Genomic DNA, 19,450 nt, shown 5'->3' with positions numbered 1-19,450 from the left:
AAGCATGGATTTAACAAAAGCAGGATGAAACTAACTAACTAACCACTACCGCTTATTCGCAGGGGTAGGCAGAGAGAATAGAATGCCACACCACTCTGTCTTTGTAATCATTCTACGCCTCTTCCACATTCATGCATCTCCTTTTTACATACCCGATAATTATTTAAGAAGGATGCAAGTTGACTGGGTGCAGTTAAAATGCGATAAATTAGGCGAATGTGCGGCAAAACGATGTTTGTATCGAATAGTGATATAAGAAAAGAACGTTAGGAATAGATAAGCATTATCGGCAAAATTAAGAAAGGTGTGTTGAGATGTCAATCGAATGAGTGAAGAAAGAACAGTGAAACAAATATATGTTGCAAATGAAGTTGAAAATAGAAGCAGAGGAAGATCGAAGAAAACTTGGCGTGATCAAGTATTTCAAATGCTTGAAAGTGATTGGGAGTCGAAATCATCTGCGGGTCAGGATTCGAAAAATTCCAAATAATGTAGAGAAAGCATGAATGTGGAAAAGACGAATATTGTTGTAGACAGATTGGTGTGGCGTTCTATTCTCTCTGTCTACCCTTGCGGAGAAGTAGCATGATGGTTATTTAGTTAGTTCTACTATAATGAAAAGGTACTTTTTGGCATATTTATCCTTCTCTATGTCTTTTCACCCTAGCTAGTACAAAGAAATAGCTAGTAATGTGGTTGTCAATAATGGGTAGGATTGGTGAATATTACACGTGTGTAAAGTGAATACTTAAACCAGCCTATGACGGTCGTCAGCCCCGTAAATGCAGACCTCCATATTCTTCTTCATCTTTGATGGGATGTCAAAAAATGCTAAGAAGATCAAAATATTATAGATCTCAATCCAGTAAATTGATTGATGCCTGATTCTCAAATTTGTAAGATAAATCATATTAAGGAACCTTCAAATCACAATTCTGCTATGTAATTCTCTAGCTGCCAGTTCTAATATTTAAAACAAATAGTTTCGACGTAATACAATTGACATAACGCTTCGTATCAAACGAAATTAAATCTAATGAAGCCTGAAGCCTGGAGAAATAATTTCACGACGCAGCATACCGTATAAATTACCATACATCATGAACGTAGATCGTAATACTTACTACACAGTCGGTACATACGCACAACTTTAAAACTCATATATAAATATCAAATACAGTATATACTGGTATAGCTTACGCACAGTACAGAAAAACAGGGTGTTAACTATGTTTTTTTCTTTTTTATATTTTTTATTTTATCTTCATATACAGAAAAATATGTGCATTGGCGGCCGTATTGCTGAGAAGCAATATCTTCTGACCAACCAAAAACAGACAAATGATATTGGTCAAAGCTTTTGATACCATATATGGCTGTTTGCAATCAGAGGGTAGATAGTGCTTGACCAAAAAGTATAAATGAGAAGAAAAAAAATCGTTAATTACAATTTACTTCTGTATTAATGTCCACCTCCGTAGTGTTATGGTCAGCACGCTCGGATACCATTCTGGAGGTCCCGGGTTCGATTCCTGGGGGAGTCAAATAAATTTAAGTGATTTTTTCACTCTAATATTTATTCAATATTACCCTGGACTGGTACCTGAAGCGGAGGGCTGATCGCCTTTCCTCATGTGTTTACGATCATGGTAAAACTGCGTTTAAATGATGCAGTGCCCTATGCACCATTGGGGTGCGGATAAGGGTTTGAAAATTAATGGAGTGATTACTTTATTTAAAATATTTATAAAAATTACGAATTTACGAAAATAAGAAAGGCGAAGGAATAAGGGAGTTTCGGGAAGGAGGTAGAGGAAAAACTAAGGAATGAGATTTGATGGAAAGTTAGGATATTAATGATAGATAGGAATGTCTCAGATGTTTCTTTAAAGTTATCAGAAAAGGTGCATTTTTCACAAAGTCATTTTTTTTTATTTTACGTGGACTATCGGGTAGGCAGAACAGGGTCGTCTGGAGGTGTTTGAGATGTGGTGCTACAGGCGCATATTGGGGATTCATCAGTTAGAACATGTAGGGAACAACGTAGTTTTAAGCAGAGAAGTATAGATGCTTACGAAATAAAGTAGCAAAACAAATCCAAATGGATAAGCCATGGTAAGACACCAGGCCTGCTTTATACGCAGATGATATTTTTTTATACGTAAAATATATATATTTTTAAGTGCCTTTATAGTCACCCTATACAGCACGTGGCGTGTACACGGTACACGTGTGAATATGCTACCTTCGTTTGTACAGCTCGTAAATTACATCCCTTAAACAGAGCTACGTTTTTGACAAAAGGGCTATTATTTAATTTGTAAGGGAATGAACATTTCGAGGCAGAGTTTATTGTTTTGTGAATGATGTCCTTTATTGTGTTCTTTATAAAGTTTCATTTCAATGTGGAATGATATATCTACACAATTTCTTTGAAGTTTGCACAAGTTTTATTACTCAAAATCCGTAAAACGACTGACGCGAGTTGTAGTAACATTATGTTTATTATTTAAGCGCTATAACCTTCTTATTTTTAAAGGATAAGACCGGTTTTACTAAGGTCTTGCGATTATGGTGCCCAGTTATTCTTTCTTCTTGTTGCGCCGTCTAGGAAGCATGCAGAAAGTTTGAGAGATTTATTACGAATTTTCGATATTTCCATCACCCATTCTTGCCGCATATGTTAGGCTGTTTCTTTTACTTTTTCCCTCATATGACTACGTTTTGTCCCCTTAGATTTTCATCTCCAAGACTCTACGTATATTTCTATCCTCCATATTTTTTGGTTAGTCGCACTGAATACGTGTTCAATGAAAGACGAGTTTTCCTGATAAGGTGAGAATACGCACATATGAAATTCACCATAGTTAACTAACTAACCATCACGCTACTTTCCCGCATGGGTAGGATGAGAGAATATATCTTCACTCTTTCTTTATATTGTTTTTTGACATCTCAACATAGATGAAGAAAAATATTTAATAAGTCTGGGCATTTACGGGGCTTACGACCATCATAGGCTGTTTTAAGTGATAAAATAAAAAGATTTTTCTAGCGTTTCTCATGTGTGTGATTTTAATCCAGTATTTGGACCTGACATTCAAATAAAAGATTTTCTGTACAATAAAAAACTTCTTTCAACTCACCGTAGATGTCCTAGTGAAATTCTATTGAATTCAAGCACTTTGCTTCAAATTTGTAAAATATGTATAGAAGTTTCAAGAATTTGAGTAGTAGGTTGTCAATCATGGGTAGGATTGGTGAATATTACACGTGTGTAAAGTGATCACTTACACCAGCCTATGATGGTCGTAAGCCCCGTAAATGTCCAGATTTCCATATTCTTCTTCATCCATGTTGAGATGTCAAAAAATCAAAAATTATATTTAATCGTACGAATGTACATATAATTGTGTTTAGATTATATTCTCAATAGAGTGAGGAGATGAATAAAAGAAGTTAGTAACCTTCCGCATTCTCGCCCCCGCGCCCGCGTATCGAATAGCAGCCCTTAACCCGACCAACCCCTGGAGATCCCAACCCTCGACAAATCGCATTTCGCAACCTAGGAAATAACTTGATAGAGCGGACGACTTCTACGAGTAGGTTGTCGCGCAATACGTGATATTTAGAAATTGTTTTAATATTTCCTATATCGTTTCACAGTTATCATGATATTTTGCTCAGTCATATAAGCCATGTGTTTGAAATACTAAGAAAAAAAACTTTTATATTCTATAACTATGCGTACAGTAAATTATTCCCGTTTTCATTTTTATTCTTTGTCCATTAATAACTTCATTTTTGTATTATTATGTATATATTTATATAAAAATAATAAATATATATATATATATATATATATATATATATATATATATATATATATATATATATATATATATATATATATATATATATATATATATATATATATATATATATATATATATATATATATATATATATATATATATATATATATATATATATATATATATATATATATATATATATATATATATATATATATATATATATATATATATATATATATATATATATATATATATATATATATATATATACATATATATATATATATATATATATATATATATATATATATTTATATATATATATATATATATATATATATATATATATATATATATATATATATTTATATATATATATATATATGTATATATATACATTTATATATATATATATATATATATATATATATTATATATATATATATATATATGTATATATATACATTTATATATATATAAGAATGAAAGATAAGCATTATCGATAAAATTAAGAAAGGTGTGTTGAGATGGTTTGGACATGTGGAGCGTATGAGCGAAGAAAGAACGGTTAAACAAATTTATGGAGCGAATGTAGTAGGAAAAAGAAGCAGAAGGACGACCGAGGAAAACTTGGCACAATCAGGTATGTCAAATACTTGAAAGCGGCCGGGTCAGGAGTCGTAATAATCGTCGGGTATGTATGAGGAGATGCATGAATGTAGAAGAGGCAAAGAATGTTTGCAAAGACAGAGTGATGTGGCGTTCGATTCTCTCTGCCTACCCCTGCGGGGAAGCGGCGTGATGGTTAGTTAGTTTTTTTTTTTTATATATATATATATATATATATATATATATATATATATATATATATAAATATAATGATTAATGAAAACACTTGTTTTTTACCACTTGAGTTTTATTATAGACTACATGTTTCAGAAGTTAAACTTCCATCATTCAGGTCTGTATAGTAACTAAAATATAAAATATAAAATTGTTTTATAAATAAGGAGAAGGAGAGGGGAAAGTAAGGGGAAGGGGTTAGTCAAGGGGCGGAGTTTGAAAACAAAGGAAAAATGGAAAGCAAAGGTGAAGAATTTTGAAACATGAATTTTTTATCACGATCTCCACACGAAATTTCATAAACACCACTTTTTTGTAATAAATCTTATAATATTTTTTTTATTGGGACTGATAGACAATTAGATTCATTCCTTACCCACATCAACACATTATATAATAATATTAAATTTACTATGGAAATTTAAAAAAAAATAATATTATATATTGTTTCAAAATTCTTCACCTTTGCTTTCCATTTTTCCTTTGTTTTCAAACTCCGCCCCTTGACTAACCCCTCCCCCTTACTTTTCCCCTCTCCTTATTTATAGAACAATTTTATATTTTATATTTTAGTTTTTATACAGACCTGAATGATGGAAGTTTAACTTCTGAAACATGTAGTCTATAATAAAACTCAAGTGGTAAAAAACAAGTGTTTTCTTTAATCATTGTAACATGTCTTAACATGTTTTTGTTATAATTCACAAAATTAAAACAACAAAATGGTCCAATTGTTCAAGTTCACTAATCGGGTGTTTTATTTTATTTATTTTGTTTTTAATGCGATATGTAATCGTTTAAATTGAGGCGTTTAAAAGTATCACAATTTGAAGGGGAAATCGCGAATATGGAAACCGCGTAAAACAGGGTATCTTTGCAATATTGTTACTAATATTTTCTTTTACGTCAATTTTTACGACTTCATTATTTGCCTGCTATTTTGACTATTACGCTGTATTGTAGATAAGGCTTTATGGATTTAATAAAAGGAATATGTTTCTTTATGACTTTTCGTGATGGCTTCATATTTCACTCCAATTCCAAGGAAAACGAAAACAAGATTATATGAAAAATTGTGATACAAAATCCTTACTCTACCATTTTTGCTTTATTTGTCAAATAATATGCTCCTTCACTAACGTCGTCTGCATCACATCTATTCCACTACTATATCCAGGAATAATCACTCTACAATTATACAATCCTGATTGAATGAACACCAGATCAATCCAATACGGTAATGCACCATTTGGGCTCGGATAAGGCCGAGTAGAATAATGAAATCGTGGTTCAATTTTTTTTAAATTTAAAAGCATGATTAAATACATTTAAAATTAATTCAATTTAAATACATTTTTGCCACACAAACGACCCGAAAAGCGGAACTGTGTTATGAATAAAATATTCAAATAGAAAAAACAATGCAATGCAAAAATCATATGATTATTGGTCTGTTACAAAAAAATGAAAATTTCTATTCTCTTATGCAGAGAAACCTAGATTTGTGAACCCAAAACGTTGTGAATAAAATAACTGGTTTAAATAAAAAGTTGCATAAAAATTGAAAAATCGTGTTTTTTGGCTTCTCGCTGTATATAAAATGATTCGGTAAGGATATTGCATACATTTAAATATCAGGGTCTCTGCTTAATAAAAGTGTACTCAAATCAACCATAGATACTACCGTGAACTCAAACGTGAAATTTTATTATTATATTTGTATGAGTTCCAAAATTTCGAATAGTGTGGTTGTCAATCATGTTTCGAATGGAGAATGTTACACTATATAAAGTGATCACTTAAATCAGCAATGATAGGTCATAAGCCCTATAAATATCCAGATTTTCAATATCTTCTTCATCTTCGTTGAATGGTCAAAATATTTAAAAAAAAATAAAATAAATAAAATATATATATATATATATATATATATATATATATATATATATATATATATATATATATATATATATATATATATATATATATATATATATATATATATATATATATATATATATATCCTTATACCGTGAACTATCAAGAAATGCCTGAAACAATATTCTATCCTTGGAACAATGACATTCCATAGTATAATTATTTCTTGGTTTTTCTCTATCTCTCCCGTTCAACTCCTTATCTGATTCTTATTTCTTTGTCGACCTTGTTATCACCTTTTTTTTCAGTAATACTGTGATTCATTTGTTTTCAAGTTTTTTTTTTATTATTTATACTTACGTACAAGCACTATGTGCTCTCTAGTCTCAAATGCCTTTAAAAGCTTCATACACCAGTATCACCTCTCGGTATTTGGTTAGTTGGAAGATATTGCTTCTTAAAAAAGATCTCACCAATGTATATTTTGTACAAGAAATTTGATATATAAATTTCAATTTTAAAAAATGATAAAGTATCTTACCTTAATGCTTGACTCACACCTGAACACCACAAAAAATAGTTTTATGTCTTATTGTAGTTTGAAGCCAATAACTTATATTATATTCATTTCATTTTAGCAATTTATAATTTAATCAACTTTCACACAAAACTTAAAAATGTATTAATAATGTTAATATTTATTAATTTTTTTAATTAAACTGTTGTTGTTTTGATATGTTCTGTCTAATTTGATTATTTATCAAACGGAAAAATACTTGGACATCATTGAAAACTGGTAAACAATCCCACCGGTCGAACAACACACCCTTTACAACTCAAAAAAATAGTCTCAAATCGTTTAAACATGACTCCACTTGACGTTTCAATGTCGGTTAATTTAATGTCTTCATATTTGACGACCCGTTTCACTATATCGGCGCTTTCTTGTGGATTTTACTGGTTAGTTATGTACAAAAGCAGCTTCTGTTCGAGTAAGCTTCTCGCCGATGGACGCCATATTGTAAAACTGGGTTGGCGCATGCGCGTTGCGCAAACGACTTTTCACGATATTTCAGGCGAATAAATACTGCCGTTATTGGAAAGGCAGTAGAATGCGCGTTTGTATAATTTTCAACTATTCTAATTTGTGTAACAAAACTTTTCATTATATTTATTTAAAATATACTAGGATTAAGTATCTAAAATGTTTTTATCTAATAATATAATATTTTCAATATTTTTAAATATTTAAAGGATTTACTTTGCAGCTAGTCATTTTGATTGTTATATTTTTTACAAAAAAATGTAATATTAGTATATATATACTGTAGTGACCTGTAGTATTGTTTGAATGCTGTTGTAGTGATTCTCCTGACGAAGAGACGGTTACGTCTCGAAACCAGTAGATATTAAAATCTCGATAAGTGGTTATATACTAATATTACCAACATTTTTCTAATACAATCAGTTTTAAAATAAGAAAAACCTTAATTACAATTCTTGGAACGCCTAAAAACATGAATTTCAATTTTATGCAGATTATAATTTGACCAGTTATTTTTATTCACAACATTTTGAGTGTGTCCAAATACTTGTTCAGAAATCTGGGTTTTCTCGACTTGGGAGCTGTTTTCATCTTCATATATCAAATTTGATAAGGATTTGTATGTGAAAAAGAATGAAAAGTGGACGATGAGTGATTAAAAGAATGTTAAAAATAATTATTTACAAAATTAAACAAAAATGTAGATAAATAAAACCCTGGAAGTGATTACGGTAATAATTTATTAAGCTTAAATTATAATAAAACCTACGTGTAATTGTTTATCTATAAAACGTATAACTTTAATATTAATTTCTATAGCACTCAATATGGCCGACAGGTATCTCTGCACAATACTCCAGGAACGCGAACTCCTATCTGTAGGTACCTGTAAAAATAATAAACACAATATTATTACGAAAGAATATAAATTTCCTCGAACATGTTACATCATGTCATGAACATTTCATAATACATTTCTTATAAATCATAGTGTAAAGCTTACAAATTTCCTTAAACCCATATATGTAACAGTACACAAGAAAGACAAAGATATATTTTTTCAAATATTATAATATTTATGAATAGCACACATTCTGTAGCCCAAACAAATTTCATTATTATAGGATCAACTTGAGATGAAACATCTATTTTTTTTAAATGATAGATGATTCTCATTGTGGTGATATCTTTTGATTTTAATCAAATTTTACTAAATGAATATTTACCACTTTTTCTCAAAATATATTATGATATTTTTTCGATCGATTCGACATCATTTTGACACGGTATTTAATCATAATGCGGAATGCATCGAAACACGTGTCGCAATAGATTTGAAAAAATAATAGTATTTGCCAAGTAAAACTTAAATTAAAAATGGATATGTATTACTACAATATGACTGCAGAATCAATTAATAATTAATGCCAAAGGATATTATTTTTCCTCGTAAAATTTCTTTTGGACTCATAATTTCCTGTAAAAATGTATTTATTTAATAAATTAAGTGTCAAATGCACACATGCGTATTTTGTCTAGGGTCTTTATAAAAATATTATCCCATACCATCATAAATTTATCTTAAATTCTCATTTATTTTTCAATATCGTATTCATTAGAATTCAATTTAAATTTTCAGCCAACAACGCTTTCACAACCTTTCAGATTTAGTTTTCAATACTTCAAAAAGTTTACTAATTTTCAGTAAACAACGGTGTTGAATATTTACATAAAAATACATTTAATAAAATTGTGTGAACTTCAACCTTTACAGGGGCCAAACTTGAATGTTCAGGTGGGTCATTAATAATAAACAAACAGACTAAACATCACGCAACTTCCCCGCAGGGTAGGTTAAAAGAATAAAACGCCACATGTTTTTTGCAAACAATCTTAACTTCTTTCACATTTATGCATCTCCTCATACATACCCGCCGATTATTCCGACTTCTGACTTGACCACTTCAAGTATTTGAAATACTTTCCAAGTTTTCCTCGGTCCTTCTCTGCTTCAATTTTTAACTATATTTGCCTTATAAATTATAGTATACTACAAGTATTTTTTCGTCACTCATTCGATTCACATGCCCAAACCATCTTAACGCACCTAATTAATTTTGTTGATAACGCTTATCTCAGCCTTGCATTATTTAGTTAAATCACCATTCGAACATCTGTTATACAACGTTTTGCCATACATTCATCCGATATAACGTATTTCGACTGCATTCAGTCTATTTTCATCCTTCTTTAAAAAAAAATTGATTAATTTTTGCCTGAAAATGGCTGAAAACATAATTTTAGATTTTTCAAGCAACTTTTAATCAGCTATATTTATTCATTTTATGTATTAATTTTAAATCAAACACAGATTTTTTTGAGTCTACTAAGCTGTATTTTATTAACAAAAACACATAAAAAATTATACTGTGACTATTGTTTCGCCTTGTTAGGGCATTATCAAACGAATGTGAAGATCAAATGGACTACGGTCCTTATGTAGCTATACAATTCTAAGTGACAGTTTTATGGGAGACAACAGTAGCTAATGGGGGGTGTAGGTATGTACCCTTATATTTATTTTCTGGGAAAGGAAGAATTTATTGACATGGCCATATTAATGAGAATTAATATTTTTAAGCTTAATAGAATTGTTGGTAATATTATTTTTAAGAATTTATATATGTAGATGTAATTATTAGTTTATCAATAACGCATCACGCAAGCGTTTACAATTATTAGTTTATTTTATTATTTTGTTATCTTATTGCGTTTGTAATTATTAGTTTATCATAATATTTTGTTATCTTATTACGTTTGTAATTATTAGTTTATCATAATATTTTGTGTGTGTCTAAATACTTGTTTACAAATCTTTATTTTAAAACTATATATATACTATGAAGAGGAATTTGTTGACTTTTATATTCTTCTTCATTTATGTTGAGATGTCAAATAAAATGTAAAAATAACTTCTAAGTGGAGAAAACTCAGATTTGTGAACTAGTATTTGGACACATGTTCACGTCATCGACCATGTCATAACGACTTGCAAATAATTTATCCAACAAGTATTGTTAAATGTGCCCTCGGTGCGGAATGCACCAGTAAGGATCATTATTAATTAAAAATTGTTTTTATGGAAATGTTAGTAATAATAGTGTAAAACCACTAACCGAGATTTTTATGTCTAGTAGTATTATTTGCATGGTGTGGAAATGATGGTCCTGACGAAGAGATGGGTACGTCTCGAAACCGGTAGATATAAAAATCTCGGTTATGTACTAATATTACTAACATTTTTGTAAAAAATATAAAAGTAAAAATGACTAACCGCAAAGTAAATGCTTTAAATATTAATAATATTGAGAATATGTTTTAATGGTATATGTACGATGAAAGAAATATATGTACGTGTGTCTTTGATCATGTTAGAAAGTTAAGAAAAACCAATCACTTACGAGCTGTTTTTTTTACGACTGCCGATGAATAACCTCTGTCTAATACATTTATCTTGTTATCGAGCTTTAAGCTGCCGTAAATTCTAAATCTAACTGCCAAGATTTGAATCAACCCTTAAACTACCGCAAGTTTAGAATACTGCGACACATTGTCCCGCGTCAGTTTATCGCTCGCCTAACAGCAATACCTCGTACATCACCAAATCACCATTGTCGACTTCTCCATATTACACACTGAATAATAAGATGGATATTTACAAATAAAAAATTCAATGAAAAACAGTATATATTGAGTGTAAGTCCCTCTCCAAGCACAAGAGCCTAGTCTCTTGCTGGAGAGGCTCAGCGCAACTAGTATAAAAAATGTCTTGTAAATGAATTAAAGAATAGTATTTTATATAACTATATTAATTAAATTAAATATGAAACAAAAAATTGGTGTTTCCAAAACAAATCTGGATTTTTCCACATGGGATATATTTTTTCATTTTGACATCTCAACAAAGATGAAGAAGAACATAAAACATCTCAGAATTTAGAGGGCTTACGGTATTTAGTGGAACATTTACCATTCCACCCTTGATTGAAAACTACACTAAAAATTGACGCATACGTAAATACATCATATAACTCTCAGGTCGCTACATGTGTGATTTTGTAGCAGTATGTATGGTTGATTTGTGCTAACTTTTATCTGGCAGGGGCCTTTTTATTTGTAATGTTTGTTATATCCTTACCCCAAATATTGTAAAAAAAAATGACTCGTCAATTTATAAGCTTCGTAAAAATTTAACGTTATGTTTTCAGTAAAAAAATCAATTAGAATAATGTTTTTTTGTCCTATTTTTTGAATCGTGCTAATTAGTAGACTCTAAGTTATACAAGGTAGTTCAAGTATAGGTATGCATCATCTAGTGACCTAGTTCTCATACTTTACATACGTGGTATCGTTTCACCACGAGCGTTATACTTCACATCGCCCGACAAATTCATTTCCCTCGCTTTCACAACTTTCCCCGTATTTTAACGTTTATTCCCCTTTAATAAAAGCAAAAAGTCTTTAGTCATTTAAGTAATGTGTCCCTGCTGTGGACGGGGAACACTCTTTTATTACATTTCAATGGACTCGACTCGGAGACTAAAATTTCACTCCAGAAATTAATTTTAATGGCTACTACCAAAAAGATTTATAAAACATTTCAAATATTATTTTTACAGTCCATATAAACGAGCAAACTTTCAATTTGTATACGAAAATTAAATATTGAAGATAATAATTGTGTTAATAATAATTTTGGAGAATTTGCATTGCGCCATTTTCTTAAAATACTACCTCAATAGCTTGTGCTGCATTTTATATTTTTGGAAAAAATAATAATAAAAATTATGTTGAAGGTTGACTTTCCTTTGGGTACAGGGTCAGCTTGTCTAGTCAAATTTGTCGCATCGTCTAGTCAAATTTGGGTCCGTTAAGGAAGCATAGCCATCGAACGTACTTTTGACATATTCAAATAATAAAGTTACGAAAATAGTTTATATTTTTAATTATTTAGTAAAGTATTAACAAAATAAAATTCTCGTCAAAACAGACTAAAGTTATTTTTAAAAAAAATAATAATAATTTGGTGTGTTACTTTTTTTTAGCTGGTGGCTTTTAAGTAGCTTAAAGCATGACTGGCAGCTAGAACAAGGCAACTATTTGTAGACATACACAAGTTCATCATAAGTTATTTAGAAATGAAAGGAAAAATATAAGTGTATTTGTTATCCGAGGAATGGACTTGTATACTCATTTTACTAATGTGTCGCTTTTAAGAGGACATCATACTATTACAGCATTAAAAAACTTATTTTAAATGTCGAAACTTAGTCAAATCGCTTCATGGCACCCACAATCTTACACTTTACCCTTTTACCAGATTAGTGAAATCAATTTAAAATTGATTTTACCAATCTGATGGAGTCTTGAATTTTGTACCTTATGTACCATAGTTTAATTTAAACTTTTATTTTTATTTCATTACTTTTAATTGTTATTATACTTTTTACAACTAAATTTCTACTATTTAGATATGTTTATATCCTGCACCTTTATTGTTTCTGTAAGCTTGTTGTGTTCTCACCTAATTGATGAAAAACATTCAAACAATTTGTATTGCACTGGATTTCATTTATTGTAATATGTTTTTCATTGTTGGTGAACTATAAATAAATAAAAAAATCATCAAATTCTATTACATTTCATGATGAAGCTTGGGTTTTTTTCTAAACCCACCATCCACCCACAGCGGTAATTGAGTCCTATAAGGTTTCGGTTACTTACGTTCCATTAGCTATCATGCGGAATCCTGGCAAACATAAGCAAGTCCTGGCGCACTGGAACCCGCACGGAGCTCCGGGCGCCATCACACTCCGGCACGTCATGGGACACGGGGAGTTGCACATCTTGTACACCTGGATCTCCTGGCACGGAGGGGGAGTCACCACATAACCTGTAATGGACCATATTCTACTATCATGATGTCATGCTTCATGGTACGCAGGAACTCGCATGGAGTACCGGGTGCTATCACACTCCGGCACGTCATGGGACACGGGGAATTGCACATCTTGTACACCTGGATCTCCTGGCACGGAGCGGGAGTCACCACATAACCTGTAAATAACCACACTCGTGTCTGATATAAAAGTAACCAGGAATAACCTACTCAGCTGAAATAGGTTGACTCTCTAACATATAACAAGTGTTTAAGATAGTATTCTTCAGGACAGAAGTTGATGAAGTAACCCAGAATTTGAACAAAGAGAGTGACTGAAGTCATTGACTTCCATATTCTTCTTCATCTATGATGAGATGTCAAAAAATAATATGAAAAAAACGCCTTTAATTGGAGATAATCCAGATTTATGAACAAATATTAGGACACACTCAAAATATTGTAAGCTCAGTGTGGTTGACACTATTCAAATTATAGGTAGAATGGTGAATATTGCACATGTATAGAGTGCACATAATTTAGACCAGCCTATCATAATATTAAATAACAGTGTTTTTAAAACGACATCTTGGCGGCTTCCACTGACCTCGTCATTATGCTGAGACAGTCAAATTTTGGCATTTCTGTCAAGTTTTTCATCATATCTGTATTTTTGTCGGCAATAGCAGCACAAATATCATCCATTAACTGAGCAAGTGTTTTCAGACGTTTTGTGTAAACCAATGTTTTAAGGTAACCCCACAGGAAATATTCAGAGAGGGCTAAATCTGGCGATCGCGCTGGCCAGTGAAGATCGCCTCTAAGATAGATGAGAGGTTCGGAATAGTGCTTCCGCAAGAAAATAATAGAAGTTCGTGCCGTGTGAGCCGTGGTGCCATCCTGTGGAACCACATATCCTCCACATTCATTTCACCCAGTTTGGGTAAAAAAATCGAAAAAATGTATATGGGGACGACGTTTTAGACGTTTTAAGGCGTCCTGGTTGTTCTGGAAGGTCCATTATGTTTCTCCTTCACACTACCAGTGTCTCTGAATATGTCCCACAAACTAATCGATTTAGGATCAGGCACATGACCTGCAGACGCGATATTGAATTGTTTTTCGAATCCACGCAGGATTGCGATGACGGAACGGTCCAAGGAAAAGCAGGCCTCTACGACAAATGCACGCTCCTCGTTTGTCCATGGCATGATTGGCACTAAACTAATCTAAAAAAAAACTTTTGATCCCGTGCTTTCAAACGCTCTATCGAAACGCTTTCTCGGAGTAACTGTCATTTTGTAGCGAGAGTTTCAAATAAAGAAGTGACCGCGCCCCACCTTGTACCAACAGATCTATATATAATGGAATTTAGACAATTAAATCTGGATAAAAATAGTCTGGCACTCCAACCAAATTTCATGTAGGTAATCAAAACCAATATTTTTAAAATCATATCAGGGTGGAGCTTTTGAACCGTTATATGCTGGTTAAGTGATCACTTTACCCACAGTGATCTTTTTCTTCTTCTAACCCCTATCCACACCCAGTGGTTCATAGGGCACTGCATCGTATTGACGCAGTGTTATCTTCATCGTTACTTACATAAAGTCAAGGTAACTCCTAAGCTTCAGGGACCAGTCCAGGCAGAGGCGTGCATTCTATATAGGCAGAAAAGCAGTGCCTTTATTAATGGATTACTCGCGTTTCATGTTGGAAACATGACCAGTATCCCTCTATGGCCTTATCCTTACCCAACTCTACTGCCTACTCTGATTAAATATTGGAGTGTAAAATCACTAATATTTATTCCCCCCCCCCCTTTCCTGGAAATCGAACCCGGGACCTCCAGCACGGTAGCTTAACACGCTAACCATTAAACCACGGAGGCAGACTCAGATTATAATAATACACACAGTGATCAATTAACATTAAATACTTAAACATTCGTATTCTTCTTTTTATCAAAATATGACATTTTTATTCTTCTTTTTATTTTATTTTATTTAATTTTTAATTTATTCTTCTTTTTACTTAATTATATCTTATTTTTTATTTTATTTTCTTTTTATCAAAATGTGAAAATTTTTCATCAATTCGAGTTTAAGGGCGCTTGTCCCGGAATTTTACCGTCCGGCAGTCCGGTTTTGAAAAATTAAAGCGACTACGACAGTTAAGCGTAAACAAATTTACGCGAAAAATGTTCCCGCACCGATCAAGAGCTCCGATCCGAAGAAAGAAGGAAAAAACACAAGCTAACCAAGCCAATCATCGTTTTAAAACGCTAACTGACGTGCCGGACGGTAAAATTCGGTGTAGTGGACAAAGTCCCTAAGATTTTCATCACTTACCGAGTGTTTGGCACGCGACAGCAAGCAGCAGGGCGACCGTACACCACTTGACGCACAACACTTGTCCATTCATTGCTCCTATTGGCTACTAGTAAATGCGTTAAGTGTGGCGGCGCGCGGAGATTGGTGACAACTAAATCCCAATCTCGCGGAAGACATCATAAATATAATGTGATGTCTCACTAATCGTTGGCGACAGGGCCACCACTTCAGCAAAAAATATGAAAATATTAATAAAAACAATGTTGATCAAGTTTTCAGTCGTCTCCCAGTATGTAAAATAATCCGGTTATGAGGTCAACGCGCTCGGCTACTATTCTGGAGGTCCCGGGTTCGATTCCCAGGGGGGTTCAAATAAATATAAGTGATTTTTTCACTCTAATATTTATTCAATATTACCCTGGACTGGTACTGAAGTGGAGGGCTGATCACCTTTCCTTCGTGTGTTAACGATCAAGATAACACCGTGTTTGTGTAATGCAGTGCCCTATGCACCATTGGGGTGCGGATAAGGGTTCGAATTGAAATTGAAAATATATCTAAATAAAAGGGTCTTTGCCAAATGAAAGTTAAGATGGCTCCGGTGAACTGACACATGAAGCGTCATGAGATTTATGATGTGTGTAGCAGTCCCAAAAATTTGAGTAGTGTGGTTGTCAATCATGGGTAGAATGTTATCATTTACACAAAATAGAAAACTAATCAAGATAACTACCTCGTATCTCATAAATATATATGTATGTTCCTCTATAACATACTTACTAAATATATAACATGATACTATAAACAAAAAAGTTCATCTTCAAGCACAACAGCTCAGTCTCTTTTTTGGAGAGACTCAGCGCAACTTAAGCTTTAAGATTATATCAAGTAGAAATGTATAGAAACTGTACTTAATTATATAAAAAAATTACTTTATTGAATAATAAAAAAGAATAGTAATAAATATATAAAACATGAGACCTATTTAGATGGTCCATATGATTTTCTTTTCCTTCTGACACGTTTCATTTTCCCCTCTTTTACCCTAATGATAGGTCGTCCTTTCATTATATATCTATCATCTTTCTTCTTATCCCTTCTTTTGTTTTCTATTCCAATAAGAATTTTTTTCTTTCACTCATCAAAGAATCCTTATTTCTTTTTTCTTTTTTTTATTGTTTCTTAACTAAAAACTGTTTTCATAGTACTTATTAATGAGAAGAAAAAACAAATCATATAAAAGTAGTGGCAGATAATGCTCCCATATTTCGAATTTACAAATCATTTCAAAATACAAATTTGAAAATGTAGTGTTTTTACATTATTTTTTACTTCTCAACAAAGAAGAAAAAGGATATGGAAGTCTGTGTATTTTCGGGGCTTACAACCGTCATTGGCTGGTTTAAGTGACGATTACTTTACACACATGTAACACTCACCTATTCTATCTATGATTAACAACCACACTATTCAAATTCTTGGAACTTTTTTTTTTATATTTTAAATTCATTTGCATTTCAATACATAATATAAATACAAGTAGAATAAAAATGTTTATATAAATATAAAAAAAATATCTTGCAAAGGCATGGCTTATGTGTAGGTATACATTTTATTATGGATCATTAGTAAAGGGCACTGGCAAGAATACAATACATATAATAAGAAGTAAAATTAGATTTAAAAAACTTCTACAAAAATATTGTTCAATTCAAAACCTAGGGGTTGATTCACTAGAATTTCACTAGAGACTATCTATGGTGAGATGAAAGACGCTTTTCACTGAGCAGAAACTCATTTGTATGTGAGGTCCAAATGTTGGATTATAATCACATACATGAGACACGATAGAAATTATCCTCTTTTTTTTCATTTTAGCTTTATAATTTGACCAGTTATTTTTTTCACAACATTTTGAGTGTATCCAAATACTTGTCCACAAATCTGCTTATCTCCAAATATGAGTTTTTTTATTCATTATTGTTCTATGTTGAAATGTCAAAATAATAACTCCTAATTGGAGATAATCCAGATATGTGAACAAGTATTTGGCCACACTCAGAATATTGGTAGTGTATTTTATCAAGATACTGGTAAACCATATACTATTGTACTACGATGTATCAGAAACTGTAAAAGTTAAGTTTAATTTACTATAAGTTATGATAGGTTGGGTACGTTCATAATTCACATTTGAGCCACTAACTTTGAGGTTTTGCATTTTAATTGAAAACTTTATACATCAGTGGTTTATACGAAGTTCACAATACAAGTATATTTCTTGAATATTTATTTATATTTATATGTTTAAATTAGGGTTAAGGGATTTTTGTAAAATTAACAATTTTAAAAATATATATAGGTATATACAACGATTTTATATTTTTGTTTTTTTCTGTTTTTGAGCACTCATTTTCTGAAATCTGCGAGAATTTATTGTCATAGTATTATTTCTTTAACTAACGACCTCATAGATTTTTTATATCAATTTTAGTATCATTTTTTCTATTCTCTCACAAAAAGAAATGCAGAGAAGTTTAAATGCATACAGCGATCCAAGGAAAGATCATTGCTTGATATAAGCCTAAAAGATAAAATAAGAAATGAAGAAATTAGAAGCAGAACCAAAGTAGCGGATATCATGAATCGCAAAGCACGACTCTAGTCGCAATGGTCAATACATATTGCAAGATGAGTCTACAAGATAGACTCCTAAAATTTTAAGATGGAGATCTTGGGAGAATAAAAGAGGCGTTGTAAGACCTCGAAAAAGATGATCCGACGACATAGCTGCTGTGGGGAATAAAAAATGTCTGAAAGCCAAAACCGACCCAAGAATTAACAATAAATATGGGAGTCGAACACTGCAATATATCGTTCCGAACATTTTCAATTTGTTGCCAACGGATGTTAGAGGTCAAAATAAAATATGGAACAAAGGCAAATAAAGGAATGGGCAAATGATCAAGAGTAAATTTTATGAAAATTAATTCTTAATTTTTCTCTTTTTTTGTGTGTATATTAGGTTCAAATGGATAAAAACAAAAAAAATGTAAAAAAAAATACTTCACCGACAAGACACATAAGGTGGCTTGCTGGGTCTCTGCAAAATAATCTTTTGAAATATGTTAAAAATTATAATATTAAAAAAATAAAAAAATAAAATATAAATAAATATATATATATATATATATATATATATATATATATATATATATATATATATATATATATATATATGTGTGTGTATATATATATATATATATATATATATATATATATATATATATATATATATATATATATATATATATATATATATATATATATATATATATATATATATATATATATATATATATATATATATATATATATATATATATATGATTGAGTTCAACAAAAAGGAAAAATGGTTGATAGCTCTATTGCAAGCACATCCCTGCAATTTTCCAACAAAACATCACTTGCTTCCGTCATCGTGCACTTGAATAAACGCTGCGGTCCTAAGATATCGCCTATATTAGAATATGAATGCGCGAAGGCCTGTAACAATTCAGTAATTGGATTACTAATGAGAATGGCCACACATGTA

General features: G+C 31.4%; 2 protein-coding genes across 2 annotated transcripts in view; both read right to left on the bottom strand.

The window, feature by feature from the left end:
* Window positions 1–7,537, bottom strand: part of LOC148310939 (uncharacterized) — a 98,810-nt gene extending 91,273 nt beyond the window's left edge. The window contains exon 1 of the mRNA XM_088257549.1: window positions 7,081–7,537. The gene's annotated coding sequence lies outside the window, so the exon portion shown is untranslated. The remainder of the gene's footprint in view (window positions 1–7,080) is intronic.
* A 770-nt stretch (window positions 7,538–8,307) lies between these two features.
* LOC148310938 (uncharacterized) lies at window positions 8,308–16,023 on the bottom strand. The gene is made up of 3 exons (XM_088257559.1): window positions 15,874–16,023; window positions 13,369–13,537; window positions 8,308–8,470 (listed from the first exon to the last, which is right to left on the bottom strand). Exons 1-3 carry the CDS (start codon window positions 15,944–15,946, stop codon window positions 8,407–8,409), a joined length of 306 nt encoding a protein of 101 aa, XP_088113685.1. The 5' UTR covers window positions 15,947–16,023; the 3' UTR covers window positions 8,308–8,406.
* Between the last annotated feature and the right edge of the window lie 3,427 nt (window positions 16,024–19,450).

The sequence above is a fragment of the Brachycentrus maculatus genome, unplaced genomic scaffold (genome assembly GCF_059751285.1).
Source record: "Brachycentrus maculatus isolate JH-2025_06_01 unplaced genomic scaffold, ASM5975128v1 h1tg000082l, whole genome shotgun sequence".
Taxonomy (NCBI): Eukaryota; Metazoa; Arthropoda; class Insecta; order Trichoptera; family Brachycentridae; genus Brachycentrus; species Brachycentrus maculatus.
Note: the sequence above shows the minus strand (reverse complement) of the source record. Positions and strands in the feature narration are given on the sequence as shown.